At 44.3% G+C, this 20,293-nt stretch overlaps 1 protein-coding gene across 1 annotated transcript; it reads left to right on the forward strand.

The window, feature by feature from the left end:
• Window positions 1–1,664: 1,664 nt before the first annotated feature.
• SLC25A18 (solute carrier family 25 member 18) lies at window positions 1,665–18,363 on the forward strand (the record flags this gene model as incomplete). Its single annotated transcript, XM_079775971.1, has 9 exons — window positions 1,665–1,684; window positions 3,076–3,198; window positions 3,425–3,480; window positions 4,488–4,578; window positions 7,181–7,299; window positions 9,373–9,535; window positions 10,670–10,824; window positions 17,196–17,271; window positions 17,699–18,363. 9 exons carry the CDS (start codon window positions 1,665–1,667, stop codon window positions 17,838–17,840), a joined length of 945 nt encoding a protein of 314 aa, XP_079632097.1. The 3' UTR covers window positions 17,841–18,363.
• Window positions 18,364–20,293: the final 1,930 nt, after the last annotated feature.

The following is a 20,293-nucleotide window of genomic DNA, read 5'->3' on the forward strand; positions in this document are numbered from 1 at the left end:
TCGTCCCTTTGGATTCTCAAGTCACCTCAGTGAATTCTTTCTTGGTCAATCCACCATCATCCCCACTCCGCTGACATTTTCTATCTTCCTTTCCTTCTGATTTTTTTTTCTTGAGTATTTATCACCATCTGGCATCCTTAGGATTTATTTATTTCATTTATTATCTGTCTTCGCTTTTAAAATTTAAGTCCCTGCCCTGGTCGGTGTTGCTCAGTGGTTAGAGTGTCTGCCCACACACCAAAGGGTCATGGGTTCAATTCCCTGGCAAGGGCATGCACATACCTGGATTGTAGGTTCACTCCCCACACCCTGGTTGGGCCACATTTGGGAGGCAACCAGTTGATGTTGTCTCTCACATCAATGTTTCTCTCTTTCTCTCCCTTCCACTCTCTGAAAAGCAATGAAAAAAATATCCTGTGGTGAGGATTACCAACAAAAATTTAAATCCCTAAAAACAACGATTTTCAGTCTTTTGTTCACTACTGTATACCCAGACCTGGAATACTCAGTGCCTGGCACTCAGATTTTTCTCTGACTGGATCAATATCAACAGGGGAAACTGATCTGTCTTTTCTTCCTCAAAACAAAATACGGAGAGGGCAGAGGATTTCTGATAGCCTAGGGCAGTGATGGCGAACCTATGACACGCGTGTCAGCACTGACACACGTAGCCATTTCTGATGACACGCGGCCGCTGAGGCAGCCGCATGCCGAGGATGAAACATTTGCGAAATAATGTTTTTTCCTCAAAGTGACACACTGCCCGAGTTATGCTCAGTTTTTTGGCGAAGTCTGACACACCAAGCTCAAAAGGTTGCCCATCACTGGTCTAGGGAGTAATGAGGAGCATGGCGGAGGAAGGAGTGTTTACACAGTGTGAAGGGAGCCTGGAGAGAAGAGACTGCTCGGAACACAAGCCAGCCTCCAGGACCTCTCAGGAGCTATAACAACTATCGTAACGGTGTTTGTGACTCCCTGGCACTGTCCCTGGTGCTTTCCGTGTGCATCAGGTACACATCCATAGTCTTCATGCAGCTCAGTCTCCCAGTGGGTCACAGGAAGTTCAGAAAACACATTTTAAGAGCCAAAGTGTGACTTCACAATATCTCAAGTGTTTTGGGGTTATTATTTTTATTTTTTTATCTCAAGTGTTTTATTGTAGTTGTTGAACACTATGAGAGGGATTCCGAAACCACAGCAACTCTCCTTAAAATGCCTGTTTCAGATCCCATCAGCTTCCCTCACCATTGCTCCACGCCGCCCTCCTAAATGCCCCAGAACTCCTCTCCCCAGCCGTGGTCTGGGCCCATTCTTCTCTCTCATCATCTTCTGATCTTAATCCCCAAAGTTCAAAAGGTGTAGGAAAGGATCAACTTGACAGTATTAATACATGAATAATGTTCTGTCCTACGACAGATGTGGCTCTCAAACCATGAGGTGAGTGTCAGTCTGATCCCTTTATAGAGGAGGCAGCTGAACCCAAGGAGCTTGTGCCTTGCTGGAAGGGTAGCTTCAGCACTCTCCACCAACACCCCGTTCTGCCAAGGTGAGTTAGAGTCAAGGATACGGACACCACTTCTTCCACATCAGCCAACCATCTGCCCTGAGAAGTGAACAAGCAGCCTCTGTTCCGGGACCCACCGGAGTCCTCAGCCCCCTGAAGAATGTCCAAGCAGGATTTGAGGTAAAATCTGGCTCATACAGCCCTCACCTCTGGGCTGGGATCAGGGAGAGAGCTGCTGTGGGGATAACACATCACTAAGCTTCCCTCCATATTTCTGAAGTATTAGCTGAGTCCTAGCAGCAAAAGGGACCCATTTCCTATATACAAAAAATTTACTTATTTATAGATACGTATATTTAAATATAATTTGTAATTATTTGGACTGCATCTCTTCAGCCTGCAAAATTTAAATCTATTATCTGCTCTTACCACTTCCAGGTAATCTACCTACAAATATTTTGCTCACATCTGCCTCTGGCCAGAAAGATAAGGAAATGCTACTAGGCTCCATTTTCTATTTTCAGACTTAAAAAAAAGATGAGAGGGACTTTTCTTTACTTTTTAAAAATATATTTTATTGATTTTTGACAGAGAGGAAGGGAGAGGGATAGAGAGTTAGAAACATCGATGAGAGAGAAACATCCACCAGCTGCCTCCTGCACACCCCCCACCAGGGATGTGCCCGCAACCAAGGTACATGCCCTTGACCGGAATCGAACCTGGGACCTTTCAATCCACAGATCGACGCTCTATCCACTGAGCCAAACCGGTTTCGGCAGGACTTTTCTTTACTTTTGACTAGATAATATAAATTAACCCAGGTTATCTCATGCTGACTAGAAACTCTCATATCAGAAAATTGTGTTCTCTTATCAACAATAGCTCTCATGTACCAAACGCATGAGCCAGTTGTACAGAGGGGGAAACAAAGGGTCAGTGGAGTAAGGTAATTTGCTTAACTAACAAACAGGATTCAAAATCCGTTCTGATGACCTTAAGTCTGAAATGAAAGTTCAGTGTCTGAAAATGTGTCCACAGCGGCCCCGTGGATGTGGATGAGCCAGAGAACAGGCCTTGGGCGGAAACTCTGAGGCCCAGCTAAGAACCTCCGGCACCCTCGTGGGGCCCCAGGGGCAGAGTTGGCACTCTGGCATCCTTCCCAGAAGCCCTGGCAGTGTCCTAGCTTTATGAACATCTCCCTGTGGGGTTAGGCCAAGATGCTTCAGCCCTGGTGAGGGTAGTGCCCCTAAAGGAAGTGGCCAGGCCCTCCGGGTCCTGGCCCCTAACTTGTGTCTGGAACTGGACCAGGTGAGGGAGGCATGACAAGTCGACCAGAAGGGATGCTGGAGTAGGAGGCTGTGGAGAGGGATCCACGGATGCCTGTGGGGCTGAAGTCAATGGTGCTGCCATTCCTACGCTTGCTCTGCTCTGTTACTGCTTTCCTGCCGGCCTCCCTCCATTTCCCCATCCAGTCCTGGCTGTGGGTAGCTCTCTGCAGCCAGCCTCCTTCCACGCTCCTATGCCTGTGCTTCCCTCACTCACTCTGTGCCTCCCTCCTTCCCATGGCCCAGTGTCACAGCAAAAGTCATCAATGGAGGCATGGCAGGGTTCCTGGGGGTGACCTGTGTGTTCCCCATTGACTTGGCCAAGACTCGACTTCAGAACCAGCATGGAAAAGATATCTACAAAGGAATGTAGGTATTGGTGAAGAAGGGGGAAGAAGAGGGGGCTCCCAGAGGAGGGATGTGGGGCTTCACTCTCCATAGTCTCTTTAGGGAGTAAGATTAGGGTGTGGGGGAGGGAGGTGGAGGTGGTCAACTGGGGTGAGCCCAACAGGATTAGAGCATTGGGTGAAGGCAAGGGGGTTGTGGTACAGCCTCCTGTTCACTACTAATTTCCTTTTCTGGCCTCTGCTTCTAGGATAGATTGCCTGATGAAGACGGCGAGGGTAGAGGGCTTTTTGGGCATGTACCGAGGTAGGCTCATTAGGCGTCCTGGGGGAGGCCTGGCTTGTGAGGCCAAGTGAGGACAGAGGGTATGGCACAGGGGAATCAGATTTTTGTGAATTTATAAGACATTGGAAAGCAGCATTCTTTCTGCCCAGGGAACTCCTAGGATGGGCCTGGTCTACCAGGTGCTTTTGGACCACATTGCTTTCATAAGCCCTCTTGTGCCTTGGTAGACACAGTAGTTACGGTGAGGTTTGGGGGATGCCAGTGAATACACTGAGGAGCCCAGGAGCTCTAGGTTCATCCTGGCACAACCACTGCCTCACTGTGTGATGCTGGAGGCAAGTGAACCCCCAAACACCCCTTCTCCCCCCCCCACCCCTCTCTCAGGCTGTCAAGGCATCCAACCACCAATAGCAGAAGAGGTAGAGGCTGACAAGGACAGAGAATGGAAAGGGTTTTGAGCTCTTGGAAGGGAGTTACTGAGTGGCTCTTCCTTGACACGGCCAGTGCAGTGTCCCTATCCAAGGTGGCACAACCATGATTATGCCTTGGAAAATGGATACAAAGCTGGGGTTGAGAAGGAACTGATATGATAGTACCCCTTAGGAACAAAGTAAAAAAGCCTCTATGACCCACAGAGCTGCCAGTGGGCCTGGCAAACACAGCACAGAAATTGAAACCAATCCCTGTCCCCCAGGGCCTTTTTATTGGGGATTAACTTGGGGAACTGCTTATTTAGCATCAGAGACAGGCATCATTAGCAAGGACAGATTTCCTAATAACTGCACCAATGAGTCCATAAAGGAAGTAAATACATTGAAAAAGGAAAATGTGGTGGGAGGCTAGTGGAAGTAGGGAGATGAAAGGAAATTTATTTCAATAAGATAAGCAGACGAATCCTCCTTGACCCCAGAGACCCTGTTTACTCCAGAAACAACTTCTGAGAGGAGGTTATCTACATGAGTGGCATGTTCCGGGCACTGGTACATCGGAGATGGCCTTACCTCTTCATCTTCGTTGTTTACTTCCAGGAGCTGCAGTGAACCTCACCTTGGTCACTCCAGAGAAGGCCATTAAGCTGGCAGCCAATGACTTCTTCCGACAGTTGCTCATGGAAGATGGGTACGGCCAGGTGGGGGTGGGGATGGAAATCCTTCACTGCATGTCTACTTTTTTTGGAAGATAGCAGGCAGAGGATTGCAACTCTGCCTCAGTTTACTTGTGTGCATTTTTATAAATATGTATACACAAATGGCTGAGGGTTAGTATGTTTTAGCAAATGGAAAGTAAAGGGAGAAAATGAGCTGGTGTAATTTGGAAGTTCCAGATAGATAGATAATAGATATACCATATAGAATATATATGCATCAACTAGCTGATGAATATTTTTTCAGTTTTGAGATCTAAATGGCATACAACACTGTATAAGTTTAAAGTGTACAGCATAATAACTTGACACACATATATTATGAAATGACTAGAGGCCCAGTGCACAAAATTCGTGCATGAGGGTGTGTGTCCCTCAGCCCAGCCTGCACCCTCTCCAATCTGGGACCCCTTGAGGGATGTCCGACTGCCCGTTTAGGCCTGATCCTGGTAGGATCGGGCCTAACGGGCAGTCGGACATCCCTCTCACAATCCAGGACTGCTGGCTCCCAACTGCTTGCCTGCCTGCCTTCCTGATTGCCCCCTAACCACTCCCCTGCCAGCCTGATTGATGCCTAACTGCTCCCCTGCCAACCTGATTGCCCCTAACTGCCCTCCCCTGCAGGCCTGGTCACCCCTAACTGCCCTCCCCTGCAGGCCTGATCTCCCCAACTGCCTTCCCCTGCAGGCCTGGTCACCCCCAACTGCCCTTCCCTGCAGGCTTGATTGCCCCCAACTGCCCTCCCTTGCAGGCCTGGTCTCTCCCAACTGTCCTCCCCTGCTGGCCATCTTGTGGTGGCCATCTTGTGTCCACATGGGGGCAGCCATCTTTGACCACATGGGGGCAGCCATCTTGTGTGTTGGAGTGACAGTCAATTTGCATATTACTCTTTTATTAGATAGGATTAGTGCAATGTTAACATCTAACCCCTCATAAAGTTACAAAATTTTCCCCCTTGTGATTAGAACTTTTAGGATCTACTCTCTTAGCAACCATAGAGCAGTGTTTAACTATAGTCATCATGTTGTATATTACATTCCAAGTACTTATTATAACTGAAAGTTTGTACCTTTTGATCACCTTCATCCAATTCCTTTTCCCTCACTTTCATAACCAAAACTTTGATCTCTTTTGCTATGAGTTTGTTTCCAAGTCTTGGTTCTTGTAAATAATGCTGCAATGAACATGGGGGAACAGAGGTCTTAACAGTGATTTTTGTCCTCTTTGGATATATACCTAGAAGTGGGATTGCTGGGTCATATGGTAGTTCTATTTTTAATTTTTTGAGGAAACTCCACACTGTTTCCCATAGTGGCTGCACCAGGCAATCCCACCAATACTGAGTGCACAGGGTTCCCTTTTCTCCACATCTCGCCAACATTTATCATCTCATCTTTGTTATGATATTCTAACAGGTGTGAGGTGATCTCATTATGGCTTTGATTTACATTTTTCTGATGATTAGTGATGTTGAACATCTTTTCATGTACCTGCTGGCCACTTAAATATATTCTTTGGGAAAATGTCTATCCAGGTTCTTTGCTCATTTCTAATTGGATTTTTTAAAAATAATTGAGTTGTATAAGTTCTTTAAATATTTTGAATATTAACCCATCAGATATATGATTAGAAAATATTTCCTGCCATTCCATAGATTGGTTTTTCATGTTGTTGCTATTTCCTTTGCTGTGCAGCTTTTTAGTTTGATATAGTCCCATTTATTAATTTTTGCTTTTGTTGCTTGTGCTTTAGGTTGACCTATGTCAAGGAGCTTTTTCCCTCTTTCCTTCTAGTTTTATGATTTCAGATCTTACATTTAAGTCTTTAATCCATTTCAAATTAAATTTTGTTTTGTAAGATAGGACTCTTATTTCATTCTTTTACATGTGAATATCCAGCTCTCCAAGCACCATTTATTGAAGAGACTGTCTTTTCTTCATTGAATGTTCTCGGCTCCCTTGTCAGATATTAGTAGAGTGTATATGCAGGGGCTCTGATTCTGGGCTCTCTGTTCTGTTCCATTGATTATGAGTCTTTTTTATGCTTATGAATTTTTTAAAAAAATTATTTTTAGAGAAAAGGGGAGAGGGGAAAAAAAACCATTGATTTGTTGTTCCACTTATTTATGCATTCATTGGTTGATTCTTATATGTACCCTGACTGGGGTTCAAACCCACAACCTGGTGTATGAGGAAAACACTCTAACCAACTGAACTACCTGGCCAGGGCTATGCTAATGATTTTTAAGTTCTCCTTGTGCCTCCCATCACCTTAGTGATATTGCTTAAGGGATCAGGAACAATCAGGTTCCTGCAATGGGCATTTCCACTGTACTAGTTTCAACTTCTATGCAGGTGCTACCTCCCTGGCAGCCTGTTTAAAAATTAGTGTCATATCTTTAAGGAGACTGAGCCTGATGGCCAGGTAATTATTTACTCAGCTGGGTAAGTGGCAGTCAATGGGAACAAGGCTAAATACCATGCATGGAAAGTTCCAACCACCAAGGGAGAGTAGATGGCTAGGGTGGGATAGGAGGGCTGGCCTGTGACTGAAGGATGCCAACTCCTGGTCCCATAGGATGCAGCGGAATCTGAAAATGGAGATGCTAGCTGGATGTGGAGCTGGAATGTGCCAGGTGGTGGTTACCTGCCCCATGGAAATGCTCAAGATTCAGCTGCAGGATGCTGGGCGCTTGGGTGAGCCCTATCCCAACTTCACATGGCATCAATAAAGGCTATGATCAGAATAGATTTTTACACATCTGCACTCATTTGCTAGTCTGGGTGACCCAATCAGATTTCTAGGTTAGTACAAGTCTTACTTTTATGGTTACCATTCTAGATTTTAACACTTCCAGCTCTAGAACAAAGAGCAGAAATGAGAATATTGATTTGGGAAGGACAGAAGTCTCACCCTACTACCTCTATTTTATTGCTTTAACATTTAGGCTTGATTTCCTAAATATCTTAAGAAATGTCAATGGCTTGCTCATGAACACTTCAGTAAATAGAAGCTCTATTATGATATATTATGCTATAGATGGTGCTTTAGTGGGAATGCATAAAAAGAACCATCTCTATCCTTTTGGTTTTCTCTGGAAGAGAAGTTTGGCCCTTTGCTAAATCCTGGTCCTCTCAAAAATGTAGAGTGGAATAGGTACCAAAGCATATATTAAAAGCAATGATTGGCTGTAATAGAAGGGGCTAACCCTGGTGGGGTGGGACAGAGGGTTTCTCCTCAGAGCTAACCCACAATGTCTGCATTTAATAAGCCAACATGTCATGTGCCCAACAGAGCACCTGACAAGGTCTTCAATAAATGTGTGTTCCCTTTCCCTCCTCAATCCAACTATGTACATGTGCTGTGCTTTTCAGGTGGAACAGACCAGACTAAAGCAAACAAAACTGCAGAAAGAATACAGTTCAGGCACTGGAAAGCCCTCACTGTTTTGCTTTGCAGAGTGAAAAGCTTTGTAACGTTTTGTTTTTCAACTCGGATAAGAAGTTTTAGTATTCCTAAAACATTTTAAAAGAAGAGAAAGCTAGTATATGGGTGAATTAATTATGTGCACCTAAAGGAGACATGGAGAAAATAATGTTCATTGATTAGAACTGTCCGAGGCCTGCAGCCCTAGATTATTAGCATAAGACAATATGCTGTCAGTAGCTTCTTAGTATGAAATGCTGCCCTGATGTATATCAAACAAAACTGGGACATTAAATTGCTTTCTTTCAGCAAAAACTTATAATCTATGCAAAGCTTCTCAAACACTGAGAATTAATCAATATTCACACAATTTCAGTGCATTGAATCTTGTGGTCATTAATGGGACTCAACCACATTTGAAATGCTTGTATTTAATATGCTCAAGAAAAAAAGAATTCCATTCTATTTACTAGATGTTTAACTCATTGTATTATGAGCTCTGAATTATTCAACTAAAATGGGTTGACATCTTGAGAATCAAATTCTATAAAATGATGCAGAAAATAAAGGACATGATCACCTAATCTTAGAATGGTAGAGAGAGGAGGCTCTGATGAAGTCTGAATTTTTTTTTCCTGTTGTATTTTTGAGAGAGAGAGAGGAAGAGAGAAACATCAATGGTTGCCTCCCACATTCACCCCAACTGGGGCTCGAACCCACAGCCTGGGTATGTACTCTGACCAGGAATTGAATCTGTGATGCGATCTTTCGTTGGATGGGATTACGCTCCAACCAACGGAAGGAGATAGCGTTTTTTAAATCCTCATCCAAGGAGTGAGGATACTTTTTACCATTGATTTTTAGAGAGAGAGAGAGAGAGAGAGAGAGAGAGAGAGAGAGAGAGAGAGTGTGTGTGTGTGTGTGTGTGGAGGGGGGTGTGGAAGAAGAGAAAGAGAGAGAAATACCACATTGATTGGTTGCCTCCTACATGCTCCCTCACTGGGGGCAGGTACATGCCCTTGAACAGTAATCAAATTCTTGACCCTCTGGTGCGCAGGCCGATGCTCTAACACAGAGCACATGGGCCAGAGTTGAAGGAGAATTTTCAAACAAACAAAAAAATTTGCTGCTTTGCATCAGGCAGAAGACATATGGGATTCCTACATTGCAAAGACCCAATAGGATGAAACTATGTAAATAGGTTCAGAAATGATTTAGAAATGAAAGGCAAATTAAAAACACAGGAGGATGAACTGCGGAATTGGGAGCCATACTCTTGCGAGTGTTTTGCAGTGCCTGTTGGGGCCGAGTTTGTGATGGGAAGTCTGTCCTTTCCCTTTCAGAAGTCCATCATCATGGTTCGGCCTCAGCACCTTCCTCTAGGTCCTACACCATTGGATCAGCTTCCACACACAAGCGTCCATCTGCCACCGTCATTGCCTGGCAGCTACTTCGAACCCAGGGCCTGGGTGGTCTCTATAAAGGTTTGGGTGCCACTCTCCTCAGGTAAGACTTCCTTCCCAAACTTGGGACAGAGGGCCCCACGTGAATAGGGAGAGGGAACAGAGGGTCAGAGGGATTGCTACCCCAACCTGCCTGTTTTCATATATCTCTATGCTTCATATTTTGTTCACAATTGAGCAGGGTTACAGACTAGGAATCTGGAAGACTACTTTTACGCCCCTTCTCCAGTGGCCAGGTCCACACGGATATTGGGTGTTCTGTGGCCCAAAGGCACCTAGAATGTACTGTATACACAGGACTGTGGGTCATCTATAAGTAAATGAGTGTATATAACCCCTTCATTTTACTGTGCTACTTGGCCAAAATATTTTTTTTTTTAAAGAGAGAGTTCAATTTTAAAAAAAAATTGATTGGTTGATTTTACAGAGGCAGGGAGAAACATCAGTTTGTCATTTATGCATTCATCGGTTGCTTTTTCTATGTGCCCTGCAGCCTGGCCTGGCCAGTGTGGCTCAGTGGTTGAGCATTGACTATGAACCAGGTCACGGTCTCGATTCCTAGTCAGGACACATGCCTGGGGTGCAGGCTCCATCCCCAGTATGGGGTGTGCAGGAGGCAGACAATCAATGATTCTCTCTCTCATTGATGTTTTTCTCTCCCTCTCCCTTCCTCTCTGAAATCAATAAAAGCATATTTAAAAAACCAATACCCGCAGCCTTGCATATTGGGATGATGGTCTATCCAACTGAGCTAGCCGGCCAGGGTAGGGGTTAATTTTCTAGTCTCTGGGCAATAAATGAACTTCACCTTCCTGCCCATCCCATCCCTTCAACACTTACTTATAGCTCTTCACCAGTCACTTGCTCAGCTTAGTAACTCTTCCCTTAGCCTGCCTACCCACTTTTATAGAACATACCACCAGTCTTTGAATCTGCATCTGGCTCCTCATTAAGCTGCAGGTGCTGGGAGGACAGAAGAAAGAACTGGGATGGTGGAGGAAGGCAAATCAAGCTGATCTCTGATTTTATCACCCCACATTGTCATGGGATGCCACAGCAGGAATACGGAATTGTAGGCTTGTCTCTGACCTATCTATAGCTTACGGGCTCACTGTATGACCTTGGGTAGAAGCCCCAGAGGGGCATGGAGTTCAGTGTTTTTCTTCCTCTCCTACAGAGATATTCCCTTCTCCATCATCTACTTCCCTCTGTTTGCCAACCTCAACAACCTTGGTTTCAACGAACTTACTGGGAAAGCTTCCTTTGTTCATTCCTTTATGTCAGGCTGTGTTGCAGGTTCCATAGCGGCTGTCATAGTAACACCTCTGGATGGTAAGTGCCTCTAGTGTTGACTTGCTTTACAAATTAGTTACCTGTAGAGTCATTTATAGGATAAGTAGTAATACTGCACTTTTACGATAGAGACAAAATAGCCGAAACCTAAAAACTCTTGGCCACTGTCAGGTGCACCCGGAGAACGTGGGGTCTAGTTCTTATCACTGACAAACCCCCTTACTTTTTATTTTTTTTTATTTTTCATTTTTATTAAGATATTATATGTGTACATATCTTACCATTGTCTCCCCACTCCACTCCCATACATGCCCTCACTCCCCAGAGTTTTGTGTCCATTCGTTATGCTTATATGCATGCATACAAGTCCTTCGATTGATCTCTTATCTCCCCCACCTCTCCCTAACCTTCACGCTGTAATTTGACATTCTGTTTGATGCTTCACTGTCTCTGTATCTATCCTTTTGTTCAACAGTTTATAATTTTCTTTATTATCCATAAATGAGTGAGATCATATGGTATTTTTCTTTCATTGAGTGGCTTATTTCACTTAGCATAATGTTCTCCAATTCCATCCAGGTTGCTGCAAATGGTAAGAATTCCTTCTTTTTTATGGCAGCATAGTATTCCATTGTGTAGATGTACCACAGTGTTCTGATCCAGTCATCTGCTGATGGGCACCTAGGCTGTTTCCAAATCTTAGCTATTGTAAATTGTGCTGCTATGAACATAAGGGTGCATATATCCTTTCTTATTGGTGTTTCCAGTTTCTTAGGATATATTCCTAGGAGTGGGATTACAAGGTCAAATGGGAGTTCCATTTTCAGTTTTTTGAGGAAACTCCATACTGTTCTCCACATTGGCTGCACCAGTCTACATTCCCACCAGCAGTGCACGAGGGTTCCTTTTTCTCCGCATCCTCGCCAACACTTGTCGTTTGTTGATTTGTTGATGATAGCCATTCTGACAGGTGTGAGATGGTACCGCATTGTCGTTTATGATTTGCATCTCTCGGATAATTAGTGACTTTGAGCTTGTTTTCATGTGTCTCTTGGCCTTCCTTTTGTCTTCTTCTGAAAAGATTCTATTTAGGTCCGTTGCCCATTTTTTAATTGGATCATTTATCTTCCTTTTATTAAGTTGTATAAGCTGCCTGTAGATGTTGGAGATTAAACCTTTATCAGTGATAACATTTGCAAATATGTTCTCCCATACAGTGGGAGAACTTTTTCTTGTTGTTTTCTTGATAGTTTCTTTTGCTGTAAAAAAGCTTTTTATTTTGATGTAGTCCCATTTGTTTATTTTCTCTTTAGCTTCCATTGCCCTAGGAGCAGTATCAGTGAAGAAGTTCTTTTGGCATATGTCTGAGATTTTGCTGCCTGTGGATTCCTCTAGTATTTTTATGGTTTCCTGTCTTATGTTTAAGTCCTGTACCATTTTGAGTTTATTTTTGTGTATGGTGTAAGTTGGTGATCTAGTTTCATATTTTTGCATGCTTCTGTCCAATTTTCCCAACACCATTTATTGAAGAGACTGTCTTGACTCCATTGTATGTTCATGCCTCCTTTGTGAAATATTAATTGAGCATAGTGGTTTGGGTTGATATCTGGATTCTCTATTCTATTCCATTGATCTATATGTCTGTTCTTGTGCCAGTACCATGCTGTTTTGAGAACAGTGGCTTTGTAATGCAGCTTGAAATCTGGTATTGAGATCCCTCCTACTTTATTCTTCTTTCTCAGGATTGCTGTGGCTATTCGGGGTCTTTATTTATTTATTTTTTAATTAATTTCTTTATTGATTAAGGTATCACATATTTGTCCTCATCCCCCCATTCCCATCCCACACCCCTCCCCACGCATGCCCCTACGCCCCCTGTTGTCCTTAAACACTGGTTAGGCTCATATGCATGCACACAAGTCCTTTGGTTGATCTCTCCCCTTTATCCCTACCCTCCCCTACCCTCTCTCTGAGGCCCGACAGTCTGATCCATGCCTCCTTGTTTCTGGGTCTGTTCTTGTTCATCAGTCTATGTTGTTCATTATTTCCCCTAGATGAGTGAGATGATGTGCTATTAGAAATACACTTATAAGAACCGAAAATGAGACAAGCAATAATAGTTATGCTGACAGGCAAATGAATCAGTCTCGGGGTCTTTTTTTATTCCAGATGAATTTTTGGAGAGTTCTTTCTAGGTCTGTGAAATATGCCATTGGTATTTTAATGGGGAGTGCATTGAATCTATAGATTGCTTTGGGTAGTATGGACATTTTAATGATGTTGATTCTACCAATTCATGAACATGGTATGTTCTTCCATCTGTTTACGTCTTGCTCTATCTCTTTTTTCAGTGTCCTGTAGTTTTCCAAGTACAGGTCTTTTACCTCCTTAGTTAAGTTTATTCCTAGGTATCTTAATTTTTTTGGTGTGATGGTAAATGAGATTGCTTTTTTAGTCTCTCTTTCTGTAAGTTCACTATTGGTGTATAGAAATGCCATAGATTTCTTGGTGTTAATTTTGTATCCTGCTACATTGCCGAATTCATTTATTAAGTCCATTAGTTTTTTGATGGAGTCTTTCGGGTTTTTTATGTACAATATCATGTCATCTGCAAATAAGGACAGCTTTACTTCTTCTTTTCCAATTTGGATGCCTTTTATTTCTTCTTCTTTTCTAATTGCAATGGCTAATACTTCCAGTACTATGACAAACAGGAGTAGTGAGAGTGGGCATCCCTGTCTTGTTCCTATTCTTAGGGGAAATGGTTTTAGTTTTTTTGCCCATTGAGTATGATGTTAGCTGTGGGTTTATCATATATAGCTTTTATTGTCTTGAGGTATAATCCTTCTTTTCCCACCTTGTTGAGAGTTTTTATCAAGAAAGGGTGTTGGATTTTGTCAAATGCTTTTTCTGCATCAATTGATATGACTATGTGATGTTTATCTCTCTGTTTATGTGATGTATCACGTTTATTGATTTGCGGATATTGTACCATCCTTGCATTCCTGGGATAAATCCTACTTGGTCATGGTGTATGATCTTTCTGATGTACTGCTGGAGCCAATTTGCTGGAATTTTGTTGAGGATTTGGGCATCTATGTTCATGAGGGATATTGGCCTGTAATTCTCTTTCATTGTGTTGTCTTTATCTGGTTTTGGTATTAGGGTGATGCTGGCTTCATAGAAGGAGCTTGGAAGTGTTCCTTCCTCTTGAATTTTTGGAATAGTCTGAGGAGGATAGGTTTTGGTTCTTCCTTGAATGTTTGGTAAAACTCACCTGTGAAGCTGTCTGGCCCCGGGCTTTTTTTTGCTGGAAGCTTTTTGATGACTGCTTCAATTTCTTCCACAGTTACTGGCCTATTGAGCTGTTTAGATTCTCCCTGATTGAGTTTTGGAAGGTTATATTTTTCTAGGAATATGTCCATTTCCTCCAGGTTGTCCAGTTTGTTGGAATAGAGTTTTTCGTAGTATTTTGAAACAATCCTTTGTATTTCAGTGGGGTCTGTTGTTATTTCACCTCTTTCATTTCTGATTTTGTTTATTTGGGTCCTCTCTCTTTGGGTCCTTTCTTGGTGAGCCTGGCTAGAGGTTCATCAATCTTGTTTATCCTTTCAAGGAACCAGCTCTTGGTTTTGTTGATCTTTTGTATTGTTTCTTTGGTCTCTATGTTGTTTATCTCTGCTCTGATCTTTATTATTTCCTTCCTTCTGCTTACACTGGGCTTTTCTTGTTGCTCTCTTTCTAACTCTTTGAGTTGCAGGGTTAGGTAATTTATTACCATTGTTTCTTGTTTTTTGCAGTAGGCTTGTAGAGCTATGAACTTACCTCTCAAGACTGCTTTCGCTGTGTCCCATAGATTTTGGATTGTTGTGTTTTCATTGTCATTTGTTGCCATGATGTTTTTTATTTCTTCCTTGATGTCTCTGGTAATCCAGTCATTGTTTAATAGCATGCTGTTTAGTCTCCATGTGTTTGATTTCTTTGGATTGTTTTTATTGTAGGTGATTTCCAGTTTTATGCCACTGTCATCTGAGAAGATGCTTGATATGATTTCTATCTTCTTGAATTTGGAGAGACTTTGCCTGTGACCCAATATATGGTCTATCTTTGAGAAGAATGTATATTCTGTGACTTTGGGGTGAAATGTTTGAAGATGTCAATTAATTCCATCTGGTCTAGTGAGTCATTTAGGATTGATGTTTCATTGCTGATTTTTTGTTTAGAGGATTTGTCCAATGGTGATAGTGGGGTATTAAAGTCTCCTACTATGATTGTATTGCTGTCAATCTCTCCCTTGATATCCTCCAGGAGTTTTTTTTTTTATGTATTTGGGTGCCCCTGTATTGGGTGAGTATATGTTTACCAGAGTTATTTCTTCTTGTTGGATTTCTCCCTTTAGTATTATAAAGTGGCCTTCCTTATCTCTTATGTCCTTCACTTTGAGATCTAATTTGTCAGATATAAGTATTGCTACCCCAGCTTTTTTTTCATTTCCATTCACCTGGAAAACCTTTTTCCATCCCTTCACCCTCAGTCTGTGTGCATCTTTTTTTCTGAGGTGGGTTTCTTGTAGACAGCAGATATATGGGTCTTGTTTTCTTATCCAATCTGTTACCCTATGTCTTTTAATTGGGGCATTTAATCCATTTACATTTAAAGTTATTATTGATAGGTACTTATTTGTCGCCATTTTTATTCTATACCCGTGTGTTCATTCTTCACTTCCTATTTCTTTTTTTTCTTTTTTTTTTTTTACAGCAGACCCTTTAGCATTTCTTGCATTGCTGGTTTGGTGGTGATACACTCCCTTAGTCCTTTTTTGTCTTTGAAACTCCTGATTTCACCTCCAATTTTCATTGATAGCCTTGTTGAGTACAGTATTCTTGGATTGAGACCCTTCCTTTGCATGACTTTGTATATTTCATTCCATTCCCTTCTTGCCTGATGAGTTTCTGTTGAGAAATCAGTTGCTAGTCTGATGGGGGTTCCTTTGTATGTAACTTTCTGTCTCTCTCTGGCCGCTTTTATGATTCTTACTTTGTCATTGGTGTTTGCCAATTTAATTATAATGTGCCTTGGCGTCAGTCTTTTGGGGTTCATTTTGCTTGGGACTCTGTTAGCTTCTTGGGTTTGTGTGGGGTTTTTCTTCCCTATATCAGGAAAGTTTTCTGTCATTATTTCTTCAAACAGGTTTTCTATTCCTTGCTCAGTTTCCTTTCCTTCTGGAACCCTTATTATGTGGATGTTGTTTTGTGTTGTCCCAAAGTTCCTTAGGCTCTCCTCCTGCTTTTTAAATTTTTTTTTTTTTGTAGAAGCTGCTCTACTTGGGTATTTTTTTCCATCTTGTCTTCTAGCTCACTGATGCAGTCCTCTGCTTCTTCTAGTCTACTCTTGGTGCTTTCTATTGAGTTCTTTACAGCAGCGATGTCATTTTTCATTTCTTCTTGGTTCTTCTTCATTTCCTCTTGGTTCTTACTCATATTGTCAAATTTGTCTTCCATTCTTTTCAGCCACCTTATGACCATTTCTCTGAATTCTTTCTGTGATAGGTTGCTGGCCTCTAATTCGTTTACTTCCTTTTCTGGTGATGCCTGCTTTTCTTTAATATGTAGGCTGTTTCTTTTCTCCCCATGGTCTCTCTTCTCTGGATGTCTGGTTATGTAGTTCTCTCTCTCCTTTCCGTGGTGGAGTGAAGAGCTCCTTTGAGTCCAAGCGTTCGTGCCACCTGGGACCGGTGTTCTGAGGCTCACAGCTGTTTGGTGGTTGCCCAGTTGTTGATTTTCAGGCCTCCAATAAGATCCACTTTCCCTTTCAAGATGGCAAGATTTCCCAGTCCGAGCCCTTAGCTCCGGGAGGGGACCCAGCCACCATGGGGGCTGCCCTGTCAGGGGAACCCCATCCCAGCAGTCTCCCACCTTCTCCTGGAGTTCAGTTGTCCCTTAGCTTGAGAACAAACACTCCCAGTGCGACACTCAGCTGTTCTTTCTTTCTGCTCCGGGACAAGGCTCAGAACACGTCTGTCTATTCTGCTGCCATTTTCTCCTCCTCTCCTCTTACTTTCTAGGTACTGATTTCACTAGCTTTTTGTCCCCCAATAGAGTTGTGAGCATCAGCTATAAATGTTGCTGATTCTTTAAAATTGAAGGCTAACGGCAGGAGCTACACCCTATGAGACAATGCTTTATCTTTAGACAACAGACAGATCCTCTAACACAGGTGGATCTTCCCATAGCATGAGTGAACTAAAGGGTCGTGTAGTTTCTAATTCCTTCATTTCATACATGAGGCCCAAAGAGGGGAAGCTCAATTACATATCCCACAATGATAGAGATAACCTCAGGATTCAGTTTTATGTATGCTGGCTATACCAAAAGCAAAATGTTCCCTACTAATTTTAACTTACGTTTTAGTTTTGAAAACTCGAATCCAAACTCTCAAGAAAGGTCTGGTTGAGGACAACTACAGTGGGATCACTGACTGTGCCAGGTGAGAGCCCCGTATCCCTTTACAGATGTGGCTGGGACAGTTCCCTCTGTGTGGTGTGCACCTAGACTCAAACTACAGAACAATTTTGTCACTATACTACACTGAGGTCTGTATTTCTTTGAATTCTGTTGCTTTCCCTTACCTCTCAACAAAAGCAGGTTGTACTTGGAGCTTTCTTCTTTGTATCCCTACAGTATCTTTCTCCCAGAAGTCTAGCAAATTGAGCCAATTTTCCATGGACTGGACCCAACTGCTTAGTAACCAAACTGCATACACATAATGGGGGAGGCATGGCTCCCACAGTCCTGTAGAAAGTGACACCTGCCTTCAAAGAAAAGATGTACAAACATCGGAGGAGAGGGTGTCACTGAGCACTGCTTGGTGTGCTTCTGCTCATTCAGCTCACAGGGCTCTTCTTTCTCCCCAGGAAACTCTGGATTCAGGAGGGACCATCTGCCTTCATGAAAGGAGCAGGCTGCCGGGCCCTTGTCATAGCTCCTCTCTTTGGGATTGCCCAAGGTGTCTACTTCATTGGTGTTGGAGAACAGATCTTAAAGTATTTTGAATGAATATAGCTGGAACTCAGGTCCCTTCACTGGCTTCCATCTCCCTACCCACCATGTAATTTGCCCTCTAACTTGTAGTGCCACCCTAGTCTCAGAAGAAACAACCTTTTTCTAATAAGCAAGCTGGCTACAGCTCTATTCTGCCTCAGAAGCCCTAACCATCTACCTTTCAACAAAAGTAGTACATGCTTTGGTTGTATTAACTGTAGGACCTTAACAGACAGTAAAGATAGAATGGTTGCTTCTACATTTCTATTTCAAACCTCAAGCTCAGTATACTTGAGTCATTTGGAGGATTTAGTTTTGTTATTCTGAGCTAAATAACTTACAGTTAGTCCTAGCACTCATTTTGGGCAAAAAGAATCAAAAGTTCAAGAGGACCATTTAAGCCCTCAAAGTCAGCACCTCGTTTAAAACCAACCAAATCCTTTCAAATTATGAATGGCTGAGGGATAAGGCCAACTAAAATCAAGCAGCCAGGGCAAAGTCAGGGCAGACATCCTGCCCCATTTCATCCTTCTGAAAAACAGGCTCTTAAAGACCACCTAGAGGCCTGGTGCACGAATTCGTGCACCAGTGGGGTCCCTCCGCCTGGCCTGCAAGATCAGGCCGAAACTGGCTCTCCGACATCCCCCAAGAGATCCCGGATTGTGAGAGGGTGCAAGCCAGGCCAAGGGACCCCACCGGTGCACAATCAGGGCTGGAGAGGGACGCGGGAGATTGACCAACCTAGGAAGGACCTCGAGAGGGCTCCAGGGCATGTCTGGCCTGTCCTGACCGGCCAGACCACAGCAGCAAGCTAACCTAGTGGTCTGAGCGTCTGCCCCTGGTGGTCAGTGCATGTCAGAGCGACTGGTCAACTGCCCCCAGGTGGTCAGTGCACGTCATAGTGAGTGATTGAGCGGCCTTAGCATATTATGCTTTGATTGGTTGAACGGACTGGTCGACTGGACACCTAGCGTATTAGGCTTTTATTATATACTAGAGGCCTGGTGCATGAAATTCGCGCATGGGGGATGTGTGTCCCTCAGCCCGGTCTGCATCCTTTCTAATCTGGGACCCCTCAGGGGATATCTGACTGCCGGTTTTGGCCCGATCAGACATCCCTCTCACAATTCAGGATCACTGGCTCCTAATCACTTGCCTACCAGCCTGATCACCCCCTAACTGCTCCCCTGCCAGCTTGATTGATGCCTGACTGCTCCCCTGCTGGCCTGATTGCCACCAACTGCTTTCCCCTGCTGACCTGATCACCCCCAACTGCCCTCCTCTGCCATCCTGATCGCCCACAACTGCCCTTCCCTGCTGGCCCGATGGCCCCCAACTGCCCTCCTCTGCTGGCCCGGTCGCCCCCAATTGCTCTCCCCTGCAGGCCTGGTTGCCCTCAACTTCCCTCCCCTGCTGGCCCAGTCGCCCCCAATTGCCCTCCCCTGCAGTCCTGGTTGCCCCCAACTTCCCTCCCCTGATGGCCATCTTGTGACGATGTCACGGCAACAATTTTGTGATGACATTGTGTGATGCCACCTAGGCTTTTATTATATAGGACTAGAGGCCCAGTGCACAAAATTCGTGCACAGGGGTATGTCCCTCAGCCCAGCCTGCACCCTATACAATCTGGGATTCCTCTCACAATCCAGGACTGCTGGCTCCCAACTGATCGCCTGCCTGCCTTCCTGATTGCCCCTAACTGCTTCTGCCTGCCAGCATGATCACCCCCTAACCACTCCCCTGCCAGCCTGATTGATGCCTAACTGCTCCTCTGCCAGCCTGATTGCCCCTAACTGCCCTCCCCTGCAAGCCTGGTCACCCCTAACTGCCCTCCCCTGCAGGCCTGGTCACCCCTAACTGCCCTTCCCTGCAGGCCCGGTCACTCCCAACTTCCCTCCTCTGCCAGGCTGGTCACCCCTAACTGCCCTCCCCTGCAAGCTTGATCGCCCCCAACTGCCCTCCCTTAAAGGCCTGGTCCCTTCCAGCTGTCCTCCCCTGCTGGTCTGATCGCCCATAACTGCCCTCCCTTGCAGACCTGGTCCCTCCCAACTGCTCTCCCCTGCTGGCCATCTTGTGTCCACATGTGGGAAGCCATCTTGTGTGTTGGAGTGATGGTCAATTTGCATATTACTCTTTTATTGAATAGGATAGAGGCCTGGTGCACGGGTGGGGGCCGGCTGGTTTGCCCTGAAGGGTGTCCCGGATCAGGGTGGGAGTTCCCTTGGGGCACGGGGTGACCTGGGTGAGGGGCCTGTGGTGGTTTGCAGGCCGGCCACACCCCCAGCGACCCAAGCGGAGGCCCTGGTATCTGGGATTTATTTATCTTCTATAATTGAAACTTTGTAGCTTTGATTGGAGGCCACAGCAGGCCAGGGCGGGCGGAAAGCTTGGCTTCTACCATCACTGGGGAAACCTAAGCCTCCTGCTCACTCCATGGCCACAGCCATTTTTGTTGGGATTTATTTATG

The sequence above is a fragment of the Cnephaeus nilssonii genome (genome assembly GCF_951640355.1).
Source record: "Cnephaeus nilssonii genome assembly, chromosome: 6".
Classification (NCBI taxonomy): Eukaryota; Metazoa; Chordata; class Mammalia; order Chiroptera; family Vespertilionidae; genus Cnephaeus; species Cnephaeus nilssonii.